The sequence below is a fragment of the Penicillium citrinum genome (assembly GCF_028827155.1).
Source record: "Penicillium citrinum strain IBT 23319 chromosome Unknown utg000009l:1.0-4274883.0:1.0-4276374.0, whole genome shotgun sequence".
NCBI lineage: Eukaryota > Fungi > Ascomycota > Eurotiomycetes > Eurotiales > Aspergillaceae > Penicillium > Penicillium citrinum.
This window is the reverse complement of record NW_026622694.1, coordinates 3,957,971-3,978,096: the sequence shown is the minus strand read 5'-3', so window position 1 is coordinate 3,978,096 and position 20,126 is coordinate 3,957,971. Positions and strand designations below refer to the sequence as shown.

Here is a 20,126-nt window from a genome sequence, read left to right as displayed (position 1 = left end):
TCCCTATATTGTCCTCTCCATATATTCTGCTGCGGTAATGAATCAAACCGTCCACTCCCACTTCTCCAATATCAATAAGCTCTTATTCAGAAGAAACAAAAATATTCTCTTCATCCAGAATAGATCCGGAGCTAATCTGCGTCAAATTGATAGATACCCTTTTTGTCCCTGAATCATCCCTGTCTCCTATTCTCTGGCTTTTCTCACCACAAGCAAGCAATATCCCAGATATCTGATATTCACTTGTCAGTTTCCCGAGTCCTCATCCTGTTCCCATAATCTGTCCTTTTTTGTTATCTTCTTCTTATTCGGCTTGAATACATTGAAAATACATTGACACATATGCACTATATTATATATAGTGCATTCAATATGTTCTCCTCGCTGTTGAATCAAAGCCATTATAGAAATATTCATAAACAGCCGTTCTAACAACAAATCGGTAGGGTATATTTCGAGCACAAATGTATTGATTGTCAGGATGATATCTCCAATTGAAATATCCACTCCTTCTGCTATTCTATAGCAGATCAATTCAGCATCTCCGATAGATACCATCTTCACCTTCGGATCAGGCCTGATTCGAAGACCTAACTCCTTTGCAACTGAATAAGATATAGTATTAATATCTGATCTACAATCGAATAGGGTTTTAAACGCCACTCCACCAGCATATACATACATATATAGCAGATCTAGAGCATATATATCTGGCACCTTCTTGGATCTATTCAACAGTACTGATCTCCTTTCATTCTGCAAATCGGATATATGATTCAATTTGACAGGAATCCTTTCATTTATTCGAATATTCTTCTCTTCCATATCAGATACTGACTGCCATACCTCAAGGGCGTAAAGTATATCCTCTGGCTTCTCGGGCAGCTCACGAAACAGCTTTGTCTTCAACTGGGGTATCATATGCAGTAGCTTCCCTACCTTGATCTCTAAGATCCTGCTATAAAACCTCTTATATAGAGATTCCATCAGATTGTTATTTATCTTCAAAGGTCCTCTAGCTGCTTGCAAGCATGGATTCCTTCTATCCGTAACATCTGGTTCGTGTAGGGATAGCTGCTGGATTTGAGTCGAATTCTGGCTTTCATGCAAATAAGGTTTTTCTATCATTATATCGTCTTTTTCTGCTTGTGCTGACGGTCCCATATATCTTCCAGTTTCTCTGTTTCGAGTCGACGCAATACTATTCTCGCGTCTTCTCTTTCTTACATCATCCTGGCTTCGAGTATTCATCGAATTTATATATTCTGCAAACTTGTCCTCTTCGTTGTCAATCTCCTTATTTAGCTCCGGCCGGCTCCCAAACGAAGATTGTACACTAAACATACAAATAGACATTGATTCGCGCATATCTTCATTCAGATACTGCTGGAGATAGAATGCCGGTACTTGCTGAGAAGTACCCTACATCTATTCTTTATACGCTGACTCCAAAATGCCTGCTGAAGGATTCTCTCTATCGAAATATATACAAGGACCCTGTGAACCGATTGGTCCTAAGAAATAGAGTCCTTTGGCATCCTGATGTATTTGGCCAGTTCTCAGCCTTTGTTTGATATCAGGACAACTGCTTAATATATAGGGTTCACCACAATAGTAACACTTCAGACTACCTCTGGCATATTGAGATTGGCATACTGGGTCGTAATAGGAGTTGTTTCGTGCGTCCCCCTGGGCAGCAAGCCGTTGAAGCAGCTCTCTGTTATTTCAACACTCCTCTTCCTGCTTTTCTTCCTGTTTTAACAGATGAATCTTCAACTGCTCAAGTTCATATGAAAGATCCTGTACATTACTGTTGGTATTCGCTCTCTGAAGAGTGTTCAAAAACTTCTCCAGTATCTGTTTCTTTGGCTTCCAGCTGATATCTTCATTCGGATAGGCCTCTATAGCTCTCTCTCTTCGGATAGCATTCTCTTGAATTCTGACTTCTTGAAGAACCGTTTTTGAGATTTTCGCAAATATCCCTTTGCCAGAATCCTCCAATTCGACACCTACTACACAATACACCTGCTCACAAAGATCGCCTGGTAGTCCTGTTATAAACATATCACACCGAAGATCCTCCATCATCTTCCCCTGAGACAGCAACATATTCGAAACCTCCACAAAGTTGCTGACATACTGCTTCACATCCTTACTCGAAACCTTCTTGGCACATCTGAGAATATCCAGTGTAACATATATATACCACTATCTCTCTGGATCAACATCCCTATATCGTTCACAAAACACCTCCTTTACACTGCCCCAGTCTCTCTCTTTGCTCGCTTCCATATACTTCACCCACCGTCTCAACGGTTTATCCAAATATTCAGGGAAATATTGGCAAAGATCCTTCCACTTGCGCACACCTCGGCGCTTACACATATCCTCAAACCTTTCAATGAAATCCTCGGCCGATTTGCCATCAAATACAGGTGCCTTCCCACTACCAGGATCGGGGAGATAGTATTCATACAGAAGAGTAGACAGAGACAACTGCCTGTCCCCTACACGAGGGCGAACTTCAGGGGTTGACCCATCCGAATCTTCTCCATTTCGCTCACAATATCCCTCAAACAAGGCCAGTCCCTTCTCTTTATCAGAGGACTCTCCCATTTTGACAGTTGACACGGATGATACAGACAAACTTTCAAATAACGAATCGGTATCCGAATTGGATGAAGAAAAAGATTCACTAGACGATTCAAACTGACAGCAAGATACCGAACTCCCACAACCAGGGACTAAATTCGAAGTCTTGCTTTTGCATACACACACAAACTGATTCTGACACTGAGACTGACACTTACCTCTCTGATAGCACCCGTTTCGATACTGAATCGAACCCGAATGCAAAGACTCTTGAAACTGATACTGATGCTGATAATACTGCTCTCGAAACTGATCTCTCTCTGTGAGATAACGAATTAACATACCTATGAATACTTCCTCAACTGATGCCTTCCACATATACATGATGCCTGGCCAGGCCACTTCGGCCCATTCCAGCACTTCGACAGATCTCATTCTTAAGACTGCCCTGATATCGTTGGTTTCCATAAACCAATCACTTAGCTTCATCCTAAGCCAATATACGAGGCCTTGGCATGATAGCGCCATCTCATTCGTCATTCCCACCGGCATGCACTGTGCTAATGCCATCGTCTCTGTTTCGAATACCTTTCACCGCTGATCCGGGCGTCTTGCACCCCTTTTTTTTTTTCTCTGATTCAGGGTCAAATAGCCCTCGCTGTTCTTGATACTCACAAACCTCTCACCCTGCTGTAGTGTGAATGCCTTCACCTTTGCTCATTCAGACACCTTATGCGAAAAGCACCATTGCCATTTGTCCACCAATGAAACGGGATAGGATGCTCGAGGCAGCACGGTCGGTATGTGCAGGTCGAATGGGGCAGAAGGATGAGGGTAAACAACACCCCAACTAGGGCTAACTGCTAGCACTCTCTCGAATAGACTGGAACTCGTGTAATTGACTCTGGGTGATGCTAAAGATGCTATCTAAATGAATGTATATAAGCTCCCTTCCAAATTAGGCCAATCCCCTTACATAATCCTCCTACTGGCAGGCAGGCCGATACTCCCCCACTACACTAGTAATGGGTGTGAGATTGAACCGCTGCAGATCACTATATATGAAAAACTATGTAACAACCTCTAGCCCCATAATATGGAGTATACACAGCAATCACCGAAACAATAGTGTCAGTGAATAGGTATTTACTGAAATTACCTGGCACTAGAGCTCATTCTTGCATTAATATGGTAAAAATAGCGGTCTCGAGATTGTTTTACCTCTCGCTCTTGGCATACTTCAATATTTCTATAGAGCTGTTTTAGAACAAAATGTGAATTACTCATATTGATTTTAATGTTGAGAAGAATGCTATACTAAAAAGCTAGATGATATTTGCTCGAATATCTCAAACTATTACTCATTGATGGTAAAAAGCAGAAATCTAAGATAGAATGTGGTTCTATTAACGTAGGTTCTGCATCATTTCCCATTCACCTAATTAGTTTATATCCGCTTACTATTACAATATAGTTTCTACCTACCAATATATCTCCAATGATCATTTCAAATAGACACAATCACCCTATCGGAGTACTCTCGAATATCGAGTCATCCATCAACCACATCACACGATGGTCGGAACCACGGCACTTTTGTGTTACCCAACGGTACAATTGCATCTTTCTCTTCTTAGAGGAGTTGATGAGCAACGATGATGTGTTTTCAGCGTATTCTCTCTCCATTCTAGTAGAAAAAAAAGGGGTCCATCGTGACTGCCTTAGGCCGTTCGGGTTTTGTTGAGTGCCAGTCGTTCCTTCCGTTTCACAAAGACTGTGTTGTTCCTTCCTCTTCCCAAATCGTCGTTCACTCTGAGAAGACTTCACCCATTCTCGTTTTTTCCCCCTCCCCTCGCTCTTTTCCTCCTCAACACGCTTTCACAGCTTTCACGTTTTGTATCTCTCTTCTTTTCACGATCGTGCCCAGCATGGAAACAGAACTGAAAGAACCAAACCAGTCCACTCATCGAGGTGCGTTCCAAGCACCCAATCGACATGTTGCCCAGCCCACCCACCAGGTGGAGATTGAATCTCCAGATGTTACTGCGGCTATGCTTGATGTCGATCACGTCGAAGAAGATGTCCAATCTCGGGTACCCAAAGCTTTGGTAAGTGTCAGGTCAACTCTTGCTTGTCTTTGAAGATTGATAGTATTGTCTGACTTTCTGAAATAGTGGGTATTGATTGTGTTGACCATACTTTCTTCTACCTTTCTCTTCTCGCTCGACAACACTATAGTTGCCGATATACAATCCCCTATCGTTGAGAGACTCGGCGAAGTGGGAAAAATGAGCTGGCTCGGTGTTGCCTTCGTTCTCTCTGGCTCGGCCACTATAATCACCTGGTAAACACGTTGAAATGGCTATCAATACAAATCAGTTGCTTATGTTACTACTCTTCTTCCCAGGGGAAAGCTGTACGGAATTTTCAGTGCGAAATTTCTCTACTTGATTTCTGTTTTTCTTTTCGAAGTGGGAAGCGCGATATGTGGTGCAGCTCCGACGATGAATGCAATGATTGTCGGTCGTGCTATTGCGGGTCTTGGGGTAAGTCCTCATATTATCCTCACCACATTCACCGATCTACCGAGCTAATACAATGGCATAAAATAGGGTGCTGGCTCATATTTAGGCTGTCTGACATTACTATCTATCACTTCTTCGGTGCGCCAGAGACCACAGTATATGGCTCTTACAGGAATCAGTAAGTCCTACCTATACCTGACCAATATGACCACTGAAGCTGAGAAGCCGGATAGCATGGGGACTCGGGACAGTTTTAGGTCCAATGTAAGTATTATATAGCGGCCAACCCGGTAGCTCTTATTTTAACTCCATTTGAATATAGCATCGGTGGGGCATTCGCAGAGAATCGACATGCAACTTGGCGATGGTCGTTCTACATCAATCTCTGCATCGGTGCAGCTTTCTCGCCAATCTACATCTTTTATCTACCGCGAGGCGATCCTCAGAAGCTTGTGAAGCTCCGCCAAAAGGTCTCCCAGATTGATATTCTCGGGATGGTATTGAACATTGGCGCTTTGACGGCTCTGATAATGGCGATTAACTTCGGAGGTAACCTCTTCGCGTGGGGATCTGGCCGTGAAATAGCACTTTGGGTGGTTGGAGGGGTGATCCTCCTTCTATTCCTTGTGCAGCAAGCGTTTCACATTGGCACTACCTATACGGAAAGAGTATTCCCAGCAGATCTTCTGCGAAGGCCTTTAATGTGGCTTCTTTTTACTCTAATGGCTTGTGCCGGAACATGTGTATTTGTAAGTGGCGTTGCACGATTGATTGACCCTGCTGATGATATTATCAGGTTCCGACGTACTATATCCCATTGCTCTTTCAATTCGTCCGAGGAGACACGCCTCTGGGCGCTGCGGTCGGACTACTCCCATTTATCTTCCCAATGGTATTCTGTGGCTTGGCGAATGGAGCTGCCATGACCAAGCTAGGATACTACATGCCCTGGTATCTAGTGGGCGGGATGTTGACAGCCATTGGAGGTGGCCTTATGAGTAGGTCCGAATGGGTGATTTCCAGAAGATGAAGACTAACAGATGCTTGAATTACAGCTACCGTTACCGAGCATACTTCTACAGAACGTATTCACGGGTACTCGGCCTTGATTGGCGTCGGCGCGGGAATGTATATCCAGACAAGTTTCTCGGTAGCTCAAGCCAAAGTGCCACCTGCTCGAGCATCTGACGCGGCATCCTTTATTGCGCTGGCGCAAAACCTCGGAATAACTCTTGCCTTGGCGATATCTGGTGCTGTCTTTCAGAATCTGGCTATGGACAAGTTACACCTTCTTTTACCTCAAATCCCTCGGGAAGAACTTCGCCAGGCTATTCTCGGCCCAAGCAGCGGTCTTCTGCAGGGACTCCCTAAGGATGTCCGCAAAGAAGCGCTTCATATGATCGTCAAATCAATGTCCCATACATACTACCTTGTTGTGTTTGCAGGATGTCTCGCGGCCATAGGATCTCTTTTCATGAAGGTGTGTTTCCCTCTTCTGTCCTTCATTAACTATGTTTTTGACTAATAGCATGTAGCGAGAACGCATATTCATCCAAGCCGCCCACATGGGTTAATGGGAGGGAGTTACCACGAGGAGGAGTCACGGATACGGGATCGCTTTACTCCTTAAAAGTTTCATGTCGATGTGGGTTTAGGAATGGTGACGATGGAGTTGATTAGTGAACTATATTTTAACAAAACTTTCAACAAAAATCTTGTATTTCTTCAGGCAACTAGCAGAAGCAAAAGTCTCTTTATTTCCTCTTTAGTCTGGGCTATCGAATTGTGACTACAATCCACTCAGAATGTGGGATGATAGTGAAATGCCATACCACACCGTCGCAGTGAGGGCAATGGCATTCAGATGGATGGACATGGCATGGTTGAATTTGAACGTCTTATTCGCTCGATTGACTTTCTCTTGATCTTCGACTCCATTCTCCTGCTTATCATGGGCTTCGACCCCATCATTAGCTGAAAGAACCCACGGGGCAGAACTGATAGCTTCGCATCAGGAAGTATACTCACCATGAACAGCTCTCCGAACAAAAGAAGCCGTCGTAGTCCGCGGTCCATACACAGCCCAATTTAACAACCCAGTAACCAAGACCACAGCCAAGGATACTGTACTAGAAGTATCCGCCACCAGCGAGAAAATACTATAGGGCGGATGAGTCGCGGCTGTCAGTACGACCAAGCCAACCTGCGAAGCGAAATAGATGGGGAAAACACGTTTTTGCAAGACGAGAAACTCGCGCATGGGCAGGTATTTGAAGCATAGCTTTGTATTGACGAAGGTCTGTTTTTACTTGGTTAGTATGAGAGTGGATCTTTGTTTCATGATGGTTGTGGATGAAGTACCTGAAAAAGCTCTGTGCCTAGCAGAGCACCATAAGAGAAAAGATGGTAAGGTAGGAGATGTCCCACCGTCTGAAGTAGACCGACCATGACGAGGAGGATATTATTTGTTCAGACTACTCAGACCTAGAAGTGAACTGGGTAGTATTCACTCACACAGGACGAGTGTCTTGTTCCAGCAGGATGTAAAGCGAGGGTATATCCTGGTCAAGTAAACAAGTCGAGAGAGGGACAAGTGAGAAGGAAGTAAGAGAGAAATCCGTTTGAATGATCTTGGAATGGAGTGACGAGTGCAAGGGGAGATTCAATGCAGGCCTTGGATTGGAAGAAACGTTGAAGAGGTGAAGTTGCACAGACGTGGAAGAACCCTGGAACGATTTCAGGCCGATGAAAATGGCTGCCTGCGTGATGCTTGACTTGGCGGCTGACGATATTGTTGTACACCTTGAACTCGCTGATGGGTCGTATAGTTGGAAGTGGTTATCTGGTCATGATTTGTGTTATCATTGGGTCTAATTTCTGTTTCTTTCATCTTTATCCGTACTCATATAGAATTACTAGGAATAGATATCAACACGAAGCTACAACTACAACAGTGTATAATGAGGTAACCATATATAGGAGTAGTGAACTTTTTAGCGGAATTTACATCCCTTAGATGATATACTATGTAGTCGAGACATAATGTGGAATTGGAAATAAGGGCTGGTAGTATCAACAAGGGTCGGTGGTTCGATGCTATTCTTCTTGAAGAGATTCTCTCGTTCTTTGTATTGTGATTGGCTCATGCAAGCTGGTGGGCTTATGCCAGCCGTGCCCTAATTGCACGTTGAACCTTTTGCAGAGCACTTCTCAATATACTCGAGAAAATAATCCTGGGGAAACATTGACTGGTTATTCAGACTATAGGTGAGCCGGGTATTGTGGAAACCAAATCACTAACTAGTCCTAAGCTACTGCCATCATGGATTTTTCTGTGATACTATCACAAGCAGTACTCTTCTATTCTTCCTCGTCCAGTTAGTATATCCGGATGATTGCAAAAGATCACACGATTTTCAATAGAAATAGGCCATTAACTCGGTAAATTATTGCACTTGTTCACTACCCCTCCCACAGTGCTCTGTTTAGAATATACATGAGAATCCCGTCGATCTACATGATAATGTATGGAGAGACAGCTCATATCCCTAATATGCATACAAGCAGTGAAAGCTCAGGACTGCTCTCCTCCAGAGGGACTTTCGAATTAGGTCCACAGAAATTCTTGATTATTAAAGCTATAGTAAAGATGATCCCATCAATTGCTTCCTTCGAATCCCTTCGGCCGAGTATGCCTGCGAGGTGAGATTTACGCCCCTGTATCCGCTATCCGCGGCTACTTTGGACATCCTCCTCACTTAATGAAGGTAGTTTGATATACTTGCGGCGAATAGTCGAGCCAATTAATGCTCTACCATCAACGAGACCAATTCTCATGCTAGGATAAAGTCCCTTGATGATTATTTATATTTCGAGAAAGACTAGTGACGCTCTTTTTTTTTGAATATTTCATACAGGTAATTGGGTTCAATCTGCAATTATGCTATTGGGACCTCTCCTATGTACTCTCGACAACTTAAAGCCATCCCAGACGTACTCATTGCGAGATCGAGGAGGAGATTTGCGGCAAATGGGTACTACACTGTGCGACAAGTCCATGTTTTGTGGCTGATAAAGCGGGGACAATTGATATTGTCAAGGGGCAAATATTTGGAATCGAAAAGGTGATCACCCAAGAAGATGCTATTGAAGATATTCGAAAAGGGTCAACAAACAATTGAGGTTACACGTCTCATGTCTTGAACCTGCAATGGGAGCCATTTGGAGACACTCTAGGATGGCAATGCTAAGGACTAAGTTACGCCAAACGCTCAACAGGTAAGGTAATATCAAGATTCTGATGGGGCTGTACACTTTTATAGAATAGCAACTATCTAGTCACAGGCCACCATGATATAACAGGGTTTGTTCGTAACAATGACATGCAGCCAGCACTGTAACACATTAAAACCCAGTCTTAATATATGAAGACTTCAAATACAATGCTATTGATGGCAATCCAACAAAACAAAGGAGAAATGGAACTTGCAGCTGTCGTAACCCCAAAATACCCCCTCACCATTAGCCGGAGGGTTGGTCGTACAAAGTATCTGTCTCTCTTCTCTGGGCCACATTTGGATGAAACCGGATCCTCCGCCATCTTCTGTCGCAGCTGTCGCTGTGGGATCTCACATGCATATACTCGGAACGAATCAAGATGCTCTAAAAGACGTCCACATGGCATCGACAAGGTTCCGCCAACATTCAGCGGTCTGGGTCCCCATGAACAATATGCACCATAGAAACTCTAGACATGGGTAACGTGGACCCGCGCTAACAGATATCCAGTTGCCATTAGGATATCAGAGAAGCGGAGTGACTTTGATAATTGGCAAAGCTTTAGGAGATGGCTTTTACTTCCTTTAACATGGCAAAAACCGACTTATTGTAGGAAGGTATATCATGATGGATCATGATATACCAAAACACCCAATGCCTCCGGGAATCTCCCAATTACACACGTGAGCCCATCTTTGACTCTTTGGCGAGCAAAAACTTTACTTTTTAACCAATTTCATCTAAACCATGAACAAAATTCGACAAATTTCAATGTAGGGGTTCGGCCATCTCCGGCCGTGCGTAATGTAGTATGACGGGGAACCGGCTTATTGTAGGAATCTCTCCTAAATAACCTTGACTCCGAAAAGAACAACCCTTGGCTATTAAGGTGACACAGTATCACTGATCCTGGGTGCATCTAGAAAAGAAAATCCAGATTGTAGACTTCTCACGCCATGCCCAAGATTTCAACCTCTTGTGTGCCACGCCACATCCCAGACCGTTGGTAGCCGATTGCATCCAGGGCACGCTATATTTCCAATGACTGGATTATCAGGAAACGAACCCACAGATATGAACGCATCCATGGAACAGGCTGAGCTTCATAACGAAACAAATCAGAGAGTTCGATGAACGAGACAAGAACCCTATTTGCACCAGGGTGAGCCAGCTGAGAGCCTAAAGCAGCATGGACCCGAGGCATCACGCGGCTGAAAGCCTTGATCTCGAGTTTCTACCAATTGCTTGGTGGCCAGACTACTAAATTCCTTGGTGCTGTCGCACAGGTGCGTGTCACGGTGAGATTGACTCGAGTCGGCAATCTTCCTTTCTCTGTCTCTCCCTCGTGGATGTGCATGGAAGGCCGTCCTGTATAAAGACTGATATAATGACCATATGCATACTCTGCCGATCTACCGCTGCATACCTCTGAATCTTAATAATATCAAGCTAGAATATTATTTGCTTCCTCTCTCAACCTCGAGAACTCTGTCAATATAGTATCCGCTATCAACACGAAGTGCGTAATGAAAGCCGAACAATCATCAAAATCCCCGGCTAGTGACGAGACAACCAGTCAAAAACAGGATCCTTTAGAGAGACGAAGACTCCAGAACAGGCTATCTCAAAGGAATCATCGTATGTTTCACGACCGAGGTTAGAAGACTGACCAGAGAAGCTAAGAAGAAATAGGCCGAAAGATTAGAGATAGAATCGCCAAACTACAAGAACGTGTAATCGCAAATGAACTTCGAGCAGCAGCTGGTCTGAATGGCTGGGATCAACCATATTGCCCTTCTCCCCTTCCATCTCCTCGCCATACAGTTCATCAACCTCCTACAAGTAACGACATAGAAGTTAACTCCCGCGACACCTCACCGATAACAACAGAGCCATCTACTCCTTTTAATTCAACATACAATATGGCACAAATTCCTGCGTGGTCTAGCGATTTGAATCTTGCCCAGTCATCCGGATGGCTTACTGGAGACTTACCTTATACCGCCGATTCCAGAGGGTTCCTGAATGAGACGATGTGCTATACCTCGGAACAAAGTATATCGACTGGAATTCAATTGCCAATGGGAGACTTTCATGACATAGATTTGAGCCCCGAGTCCTATTCAAGTCCGTGCTTGATGCCTACAGCTCTGAATCCAGGAAGTCCAATAACTCAACCATTGTATTACGCTGCAACAGGTGAGACCTTGGAAAGTCCTATACCAAACATGCGTAGATTGAAGATGCTAACATATGTTTGGAATCCAAGTGTCCGCACTTCCTCAGGTGTTGCAAGCAATGAGTAGTATGTCACCACAAGCGAAGATCATCGTGCTTGTACCGTCAGAATCTGCTTCAACATATCCGGCATTATCTTCTTCAATTCTAGGAGGCAACGGTCTAGAAGTACTCTCACCGTCACCGCCTGCACTTCGAAATGTAGCATGCATGTGCCAAGCTCAGTCGACCAGTATAGCGCCCAATGGCGTCCAAGGGCTTTCTCGATGGGCAGCTCATGCGTCTCTTTCAACGGGTTGCCCTTTGCATAAAATCTCTAGCCCATCAATGGGAAGCTTTTCAAGTAATCGATGAAAATCCTTCAGGGCATAGTTCATTTAGAACGAATGAAATCGTGGCAAGCTTGAATATGAACGATTATAGAAAGCGGATGGTGAGTACATCTTTGAACAGCCTAGAGGACTCATTGGTCAAGTAATAAGAAACTGAATGATTTGAAAGAACTTTCACGATATTCCTCATAGGTCTTCACTTTCATGCTGCACATATCATTACCATTATTATTATCATTGTTATTTCAAGGATGCGGGACAGAACTATAAACCGCCTGGTTGAAACCCTATTATCAACTCCTCCCAGAACATATCATCAATGCCCAGAAGAAAACTAGGATCAGGCCCCATGCCAACTATAGGACCATTTTGGGACAGTATGCGAGGGAAATATTGATTGAACCAAGTCTGAACTCGCCTCGTTTTCATTTTGACCCGATCCATCATCTCATCCGAGGCACTATCCCTTAACCAATGAGTTCGGGCAAATGCATTCCCTTGATCAGTCTTCTGTGTCACCATTTCAAGGATTTGGGAAAAGTCAAGTTCAGTCCTGACCAAATCCACATCCCAACCTTCAACCTTGGAAAGGCACAATCGAGAGGCAATAAGCAGTGCATATGCCAAATGGCCCCAGAGTGCGTATGAGGCAGTGAAAATCGTATGGTCTGGCATAGACAGAAATACCTCAAACAAAGCTTTTGTTGAAGCGAGACATTTCCACATTGTGTCTAAGCGTTGTTGCCGAGCACCTGTATTCGCGTTCTGCCATAGAGAATCATAAAGTCCGGCTTCGTAAAGGAAGATTCGAGCAGCATGAATGTGGATAAGCCACACATCTAAGGCATCATTAGCTATTGCATTCCGTCAAAACAGCAAAATCAAAGAAGACTTTTCTCACGATTTCCATTGAGTTTAGTCGCTGATTGTGTGAGTCCTGTGAGTTGCTGGTCTAGATATCGTATATGCATGGTGATCGGCGCCCACGAGCTATGAGGTCCTTGTGGATCATCAAAAGGTGCCACTTGAGCGATTTGCTCTACCAGACTTTGTAAACGGACATGATGAACGAGCAGTTCATCCGCCGGGTGTTCTCTGGCTTCGGCCAGAATTTCTAGCGCCTGATTGAGATGTCGACTGTACGGTATTGCATCAACTCGTCGAAATACCGCAGAAGCTCTGTAACAAAATTAGCAATGCTCATCTAACATATAGCTGTTGGATAACAGACACTGAAGTTACATAAAAGCAGCCCAATAAAGTTCTGCGGTCTTCATTATCCATGGAGTTGCCTTCCTCTGCAAATCCGTAGCTGGATCTTGACCCGTCAAATATAACTGTGCGGCGATCATTTGGATGAGCCGGTTTATCAAATCCGAGGTCGGCAAGCACAGCAAGCGTAAGGTGGATGAGGTTTGTCATCTGAGGGTTTGCTTTTAGATGGCCATGATACCTATTTGCATAAATTTATATCGTTAGCTCTCCTATGTCCCCATTAACTCTGTGCTAGCTGGTGATGGTCTTTACCAGGCAATAGTGAGCAAGAGTGCTTGCAAGATATCACGACTTTTCTCGCCGTCTATCAGTAATCGTTTCGCGAGCTCTTCAGTCAGAGCTGCACCTCTACGAAGTTGTAGAGACCGATTCTGATACGATGCCGCCAGAATCATGGCCTTCAACAGACAGGGATGATTGCTTTGAAGAACCGCCACTGACCCCTTCGGAGGCGTGACGAAAGGAAAGAACATGCTCATTTCGTTTCGAAAAAGATAGCATAGCGCTTCCGCCGCCTCAGCTTGTGGCCAAACATTCTCTCCGGGGATCATAGACTCTGCAGGAAGAGAGATTGGCGGATCCGGAACCGCATTTTCGAATTGCTGATATCTAGTATTGGAATGAGTATTTTCAAACTCCTCCTTGGCTGCAGAGCTTGGTATAGCCATATCTCGTGGGGGTGTCTGCGTGGGCAGCATGTCCTCGTTCTGCCTTTGTGATATATTGCTTATCAAAGAGTCAATGCGCTTTTCTAATTTATCGAAGCGACTAGAGATTCTGTTAGCAAGTAGTTTAGTTGCGTCAAGCTTCTGATAGATTGACCTACGTCCGGGGCAGTGGACTTCTGCGTCGTCGAACTTCTTGTGGGATACATTCTTTATTAAGGCGAATGCAACTAGGTTTTGAATTTTGGTTATTCTTCAAATACGACTCAGAGAATGAATGTAATGGAATCCCAATCTTACCGTTGGCAAGGGGGTTGACCAGCCGGGTCATAGTTGCAGCGCACTTTGGATCGCCGACAAGCTAGACAGGCATGGGCCGAAGCAGAACGGCCGCTAGGGTATGCATCACTCATGATACCGTGACTAATAATTATGGGAGTATATCCTCCACCTGGTCAGGTTCGATTCGATGGCCTATCCCAGAGGCTTGTCGGTGTCGAATGGAGGATTCGGATATCTCGGACACGGAGGCGGGGCCTTATCCTTAGCATACACAACTATCATTGGTCCGTCATTCCAGAAGATTGAAAAAGAGTGAAGTCAGGAAAATGATATTTCAGCAAAACATAATAGAACATTAAAAATATTATCCGGTAAGCTTTATGGCAAGCTCTATAAAAATTGTTCAGCTTGATTCAATACTGATACTACGATGCATCATCCCCAGATTCTATCTTATACTCCCCCTATGGTTATTGGGCACGGGATCTTCAGGAATGGACAAGAGATGGAATGATACGAAGAGTACCTTGTGGAGTTAGCAAAGATATCCTTCCAATTATTCTACTTCGAACATGGCCACTTTGACAAAGACAAATCAACTCATTGGAAAGATAAATAAACAACACAATGAAAACTTCAGAAGCTCAAGAGCATGATTCAGAGCAGCTTGATTGACTCCATACTCTAGTCAAAGTGAATCCGCCAGAGTTCACGATCGCAGTTGGTTTTATACCCCGTTCGGGTGTGCAGCATGGCTGTGTTATCACTAACCAGCAGATCACCCTTTTCCCATTCAAAATAGAGACATACTCGAGGATCATATAAAACTCTGTCAATAATCTTCACCAAACTTGGATGTTCATTCTCAATCGTAACATCGCAAGTGGAGAACTTCGTTTTAGTTGAATCCCAAGGCTGATGCCAACGTAGACAGGGCAATCCCGAAATTGGGTGCGTCACTGTTAATGGAAGATTCTTTAACTTTGCATCCCAGAAACCATCATTGTCCATAGCCCAGGTAATCTTTTGAAGGCGCTCGGAGGTCCAGGGAAGAGGTAGATATCGGAAGAAGAGTCGCGAGCTTGCAAACAAAGTATAACCACTTCCCTTGGGTGCAGTCGCAGGACAGGTGAAGAATTGATAGCCAGGTGGTCGTTGAACTTTTTTCTTCTCTCCTGTCTCCGCGTCCTCGATTTCTTCGAACTTGAACATTCCGTCGAAGTGCATCGGCATAGCCTCGTTAGAAGTGACATTGTTGCCCATTTTGTCTGCGCGTCCGGCATCACGCACTTTCTGAATGATGCCAAAGTTCCACGGAAGAATAGTCCCCATCTCCGATGCAGCTTTAATATATAACTCCTCTTCGAGTGTCTCTGCAAATCCACGAAGAATCACGGGTGACATGATGTTGGACATCTTGCGAACCTTCGCCATAGGAAGATCTTTGATAGATGGAGGCGGGTGAACATTGTCGATATCGGCAGGTCGTATGATCAATCCACTGGGATATAAATGTTCGAACTTAACAGAGACCCCATCCTCGGACCAGTTGAATATATCGGACTTTTCGCGGAAATAATATGGTTGGCCATTCCTATAAACAAGGTCGTGCGTATCACGTACATCCTCGGCGTGGACAGTGCGATATGAACCATCTAGCCCAATAGCAACTGAGGCATGCCATGGTGTAAATCCAAGTAAACCGCGGCCTTGTGGAATTAAGGAGACCGATAATTTCCTCTCTCCGGCAGATTCGTGAATAGACAGTCGAACATAATCCTTCCTGTTTGCTCTGATGGCAGCGGCAAACATCTTACCGCGAACTATCATCTGACGAGCGATCTGCGAGACTTGCGCCTGTCGAGCGCGTTTAGAAAGATTTGAAGTAGCTTCCTGGTGCGCTAGATCCTTGGTGAGGAACTTGATGTAGCCACGATAAGTTAAGCAAGTGTCGTTGTCAGTCTTAATAGCCTCGTCGGGATCAAACGACGGATCTCCGAAGACAAACATTAATTCTCGACGAAGACAGCCTGCATGTGCCAAATAGTAACTCTTTGCATCCTCTGCTGTTTTGGATTTGAACCATGGATGCTCAAGAAGTTCAAACAGACGAATAAATTTCACATGATGGAGGCCCTTGTCGACGGCCATTTGCCGCAGGGCCTCACCATAATCCCAAACAGTTTCATCGGGTACTCCCAAGATATCTGAGGTCATGATCAGCTTGAACCAGAGAATTGCTCCTACTTTGACCTTTTCTTGGCTTACCATTATACACAAGTCCATCGGAAGAAATGTAAACATCCGCTCCAGGTTCGTAAACTGTGCCGATATTTTCACAAAGTCCGTTAAGATGTGACAGCGCTAATTCTTCACCAAAATCGGGCATCGTGCCTAGAACCTTATCCCTTGCATTGGGTGATTTGAATGGGAACGCAGGCAAAATCATGCGAATTGGTTCTTGTCGCTTAACCTGTTCCATCACTATGGGGACAAAGGACTCCAGCCCCTTCCATGACCCGCCATTCTTCTCATAGTCCACTCCATAAGTTTCAATAATCTTGAGGATATCGACAGCCATTCTGTAATCATTAGAATCAATCTTGAGGTTATGAGAAAGAAGATCTCCGTTGTAGATGCCATTTTCGTGATCTTCTGTAGTTGCTTCGCCGTTTGCGGTAATTGTCAGATCGGGGGTATCCAGGGCAGCCATAGCTTCGGTATTGATCTCATCGGTCTGGTCAATTGCTGAAAATGGCGCGGGGCCCGCAAGCTCTATAGATTTGGAAAGCAGCTGAGAAGACTTAGCCTCAGCATTATCTGAAGGATAGTATACTCCGTTTAGGGTGGACCTTTGTAGGTCTGGAACATTTTCCGCACCGGGCGCGAGGGCGATCATGGCGACCAAAATTGAATCTGAATAGGTGACACTGGTGTCTTGCTTCCTTTAAATGGCAACTGATCAAGTTATTTTGGACAAAATGTATTCTTTCCGGTTCTAGGGATATCTTGCTTTGAAAAATATTCCGCAGTTACTCGATTGAAAATCAAACTTCATGTCGCTATATACCCGACATGCACTGTTCCAGCTAGTAGGAACTTTCCTGCCCTGTGTCCACAGCGAAGCTCATCCAGCCTGATGACTGTATCTAACGAGCCATGCGGACTCAGATACATGGGGTGAAGCTGAATCTACTGAACCGGAAAGAGCCATTCCATGGATTCTGTACAACTCGGAGCCGGTGGATCTCCGTTTATTCTCCTACCATCAGGGCCTAGAGCGATTAAACCGCTGGCGGTGATACTAAACAGCCGTTGAGGGAAACCCTGTGGGTGAATAACATCAATTGAGTCGTTGATTAGTGCATCAAAGAAATGTATGAGGCGCAGAGATGCAGTCTGGCAGTCGTCAGCATGATCCACAATAAGACTGGTGGCAATCGTGAGGAGAAGGATATTCCTAGAAAGCCCCCGCAGATATGATTTTCACCTCCCAAGTTGAGATGACTAGATTTGCAGACGCGTACGACGTCTTGAGTGCGGGTCAAAAGAATAGCTGTAGCTTCCTTGGGTCCGGCTCGGCTCGATAATCTAACTCGCCTCGTATTTACAAAGACTAAGAAGAGATCCTACCCAACATATCGATCCCGACGCAAGTGTAACTCTAGGTCATCTGAGGTGATGTCAAATCTAGGGTCCTGATGGCCCTTTTCTGGGGTTAACTCTTGGGGATGGCTCTACAGGTGGTGAAGAACATAGGGCTAGTAAGAACGACCCTATTCCATAGTAATTTATAGGACTCCAGTTTGGTCTCAACACTATTCGAAGCAGAAATTGAGATTCCAAAATAACAAATCTTATATTCAAGTCAAACATCTTGGAACTCTGCATCATGACAGGCATCCAGAAACAATATCATCTTGGCTTTACTTCTCTAGCTCAGTCCAATCATACTCCATGACCCGCGACACAAATGCAGCCATTTCCGGGCTTGAAAGCTGACGCACGACATGAAATGTAGCGTCAAGACCTGAGCTAATTCCCCCAGCTGTGAATAGCTGTACCGTATCCCCCTTCAGATAACCTCCATCTGTATAGCGTCTGTGCACGACATTCGCAGGACTTTCGTGCTTGTCACCAAACCGTGTACATATTTCCCGTAGAACATCTACCGCACGATGATGAGTCGTCACTGTCATTCCTGACAGAATACCTGCCGCACCAAGTAGGAATGCACCTGTGCAAATGGAAAATAAAACTCGTGGCCTTGAAGGTTCCGACAAGGGTAGCGCCGCAAATTTGCGGATTATATCGACCTCCGGCGCATTTCCTTCAACTAGTGGCTGGATAACCGACGGTGGCCCCCCTGGGACCAAGAGTACGTCGTATTCTGAAATTTCATTCAGTGCTTCGTCGAGGAGCCTATCGGCTTTGACGGTCATGACACTTGCGGCGCGGATGATAGACGTTTGCGCAATCGTCTCGATGATAAACATTCGATCCGGCTGGTCGGGGTTGCAGTTATGCGATACATGGGAGAGAATTTCCATCGGACCTGTAAAGTCGAGAATATCCACTCCTTGGAAAAGGAGAACCCCGACTTTGTAATATCGTTTCGACTCAGCAGGAGTCATAATCTCGCTGACTACAATAAGCGAGTTCTATCTTGACTTGATGAAATGCGGCATCGAGAGATGCGAGCGATGTAGCCCCTTGGAAGGGAAACAAGCGAGAACGCAGATATTCAATGGGAAAATGATTGAAGGCAATGAGTTATACGTCTTCAAGGTTTGCTTCCACTAAGAGAATAGATTTGCGGAAAGATGAGAGTGTCCTCTCCACGGCGGGTATCAGACACGTTGCTGACTCCAGCAAGTAATGGGCCGATGTCGTGTCACCGGAACTTCCTCATGTGCTTATTGAATAACATGGAACCCGAAAAATTTACGATTACATGTATTGCGAATCGTCCCTTCCAGTAGTAGGGTATAAGCTATCTTACAATTTTGAATCATGTTCTGTCTTCGGATCGTCTCTCCAACTCTGCTCAATATTATCGTTGTACCCATTACGTTATAGGTATAAATGGACATGTGTATCTCGACATACTATGCTATATATTTCATGTACTATGTTGAGGTGTCTAGTAGTATTGGTGTGCTCTGTTCCCTAAAAGTCTTTCGATAACATGTCTGCCCAGGTGTGGATATTCCCTTCATAGCACCCCGTTATAGAATCATCCGCCGTTATGAGGAGATTGAAGTGCTATCGACATAGTTCTTTGGGCGATAATCCGCTGAGTTAGTTTCCTGATGAGTAGCACTCAGTAAACAAAGGAGATCTTGATAGCCAAGTGTGGCCGAGATGGAAAGGAGAAAGCATCAAGATTACAATGCTGTCAGCTGGTGGTAGCATTTAGATCTTGTTGACTGAAATCAAGGACTATTTCATCTGCCATCCAATTTACAGTCGTCCTACGACGAGAGCTCATAACCATTATATCTACTATTCTATTATTCTTTCTACCATGAAGCGATAGGAATTCAAACTACTCCCTGGACATTGCTCAAATTTTGAAACGTCTCGACCTATACAATGGCGATATCATAGGATACATTCATACTTCATTAACCTCCCAATAATGGACAGATATGGATAGAAGTAATTGGGAATACATAGCTTTCCCTCGCCGCGATGCTATATACAATCTGTTGGGGCGTACGTGGTATGGACTCAGTACCCTGAAACATAGGCATCATGCAAGGGTTTTCTGCATTTTCTCACAGCGAATGCGGTTTATGTGGCACAATTAATTCACGACTACTGACTTTGGAGTTCAAAATCTTGATCAAAGCTTGCTACAACTTATTATTTTTTTGTTTTAACCGATTTCAATCTGCCGTGCTCTAGAACAGGCTCACCATCCCATTCAAATCCAA

General features: G+C 44.5%; 8 protein-coding genes across 8 annotated transcripts; 2 read left to right on the top strand and 6 right to left on the bottom strand.

Moving 5' to 3' along the window:
• Positions 1 to 1,725: 1,725 nt before the first annotated feature.
• N7469_010964 (uncharacterized protein) lies at positions 1,726 to 2,616 on the bottom strand (the record flags this gene model as incomplete). The annotated part of the gene is made up of 2 exons (XM_056649869.1): positions 1,726 to 2,176; positions 2,306 to 2,616. The coding sequence occupies 2 exons, from the start codon at positions 2,614 to 2,616 to the stop codon at positions 1,726 to 1,728; spliced, it is 762 nt and encodes a 253-aa protein (XP_056497000.1).
• Positions 2,617 to 2,704: 88 nt separating this feature from the next.
• N7469_010963 (uncharacterized protein) lies at positions 2,705 to 2,976 on the bottom strand (the record flags this gene model as incomplete). The annotated part of the gene is made up of 3 exons (XM_056649868.1): positions 2,705 to 2,761; positions 2,811 to 2,908; positions 2,937 to 2,976. 3 exons carry the CDS (start codon positions 2,974 to 2,976, stop codon positions 2,705 to 2,707), a joined length of 195 nt encoding a protein of 64 aa, XP_056496999.1.
• A 1,544-nt stretch (positions 2,977 to 4,520) lies between these two features.
• On the top strand, positions 4,521 to 6,691 carry N7469_010962 (putative MFS drug efflux transporter; the record flags this gene model as incomplete). The annotated part of the gene is made up of 9 exons (XM_056649867.1): positions 4,521 to 4,700; positions 4,767 to 4,936; positions 5,000 to 5,138; positions 5,205 to 5,295; positions 5,351 to 5,381; positions 5,440 to 5,866; positions 5,914 to 6,115; positions 6,173 to 6,597; positions 6,653 to 6,691. The coding sequence occupies 9 exons, from the start codon at positions 4,521 to 4,523 to the stop codon at positions 6,689 to 6,691; spliced, it is 1,704 nt and encodes a 567-aa protein (XP_056496998.1).
• A 215-nt stretch (positions 6,692 to 6,906) lies between these two features.
• N7469_010961 (DUF4149 domain-containing protein) lies at positions 6,907 to 7,565 on the bottom strand (the record flags this gene model as incomplete). The annotated part of the gene is made up of 3 exons (XM_056649866.1): positions 6,907 to 7,121; positions 7,146 to 7,416; positions 7,479 to 7,565. The coding sequence occupies 3 exons, from the start codon at positions 7,563 to 7,565 to the stop codon at positions 6,907 to 6,909; spliced, it is 573 nt and encodes a 190-aa protein (XP_056496997.1).
• Positions 7,566 to 10,921: 3,356 nt separating this feature from the next.
• On the top strand, positions 10,922 to 11,987 carry xanC (transcription factor xanC; the record flags this gene model as incomplete). Its single annotated transcript, XM_056649865.1, has 3 exons — positions 10,922 to 11,033; positions 11,088 to 11,594; positions 11,665 to 11,987. 3 exons carry the CDS (start codon positions 10,922 to 10,924, stop codon positions 11,985 to 11,987), a joined length of 942 nt encoding a protein of 313 aa, XP_056496996.1.
• A 242-nt stretch (positions 11,988 to 12,229) lies between these two features.
• Positions 12,230 to 14,236, bottom strand: N7469_010959 (uncharacterized protein; the record flags this gene model as incomplete). The annotated part of the gene is made up of 7 exons (XM_056649864.1): positions 12,230 to 12,804; positions 12,867 to 13,144; positions 13,197 to 13,418; positions 13,493 to 13,588; positions 13,682 to 14,008; positions 14,063 to 14,135; positions 14,206 to 14,236. 7 exons carry the CDS (start codon positions 14,234 to 14,236, stop codon positions 12,230 to 12,232), a joined length of 1,602 nt encoding a protein of 533 aa, XP_056496995.1.
• A 635-nt stretch (positions 14,237 to 14,871) lies between these two features.
• Positions 14,872 to 17,086, bottom strand: xanB (isocyanide synthase xanB; the record flags this gene model as incomplete). Its single annotated transcript, XM_056649863.1, has 2 exons — positions 14,872 to 16,394; positions 16,456 to 17,086. 2 exons carry the CDS (start codon positions 17,084 to 17,086, stop codon positions 14,872 to 14,874), a joined length of 2,154 nt encoding a protein of 717 aa, XP_056496994.1.
• A 1,027-nt stretch (positions 17,087 to 18,113) lies between these two features.
• On the bottom strand, positions 18,114 to 18,821 carry xanA (isonitrile hydratase-like protein xanA; the record flags this gene model as incomplete). Its single annotated transcript, XM_056649862.1, has 1 exon — positions 18,114 to 18,821. The coding sequence occupies one exon, from the start codon at positions 18,819 to 18,821 to the stop codon at positions 18,114 to 18,116; it is 708 nt and encodes a 235-aa protein (XP_056496993.1).
• Positions 18,822 to 20,126: the final 1,305 nt, after the last annotated feature.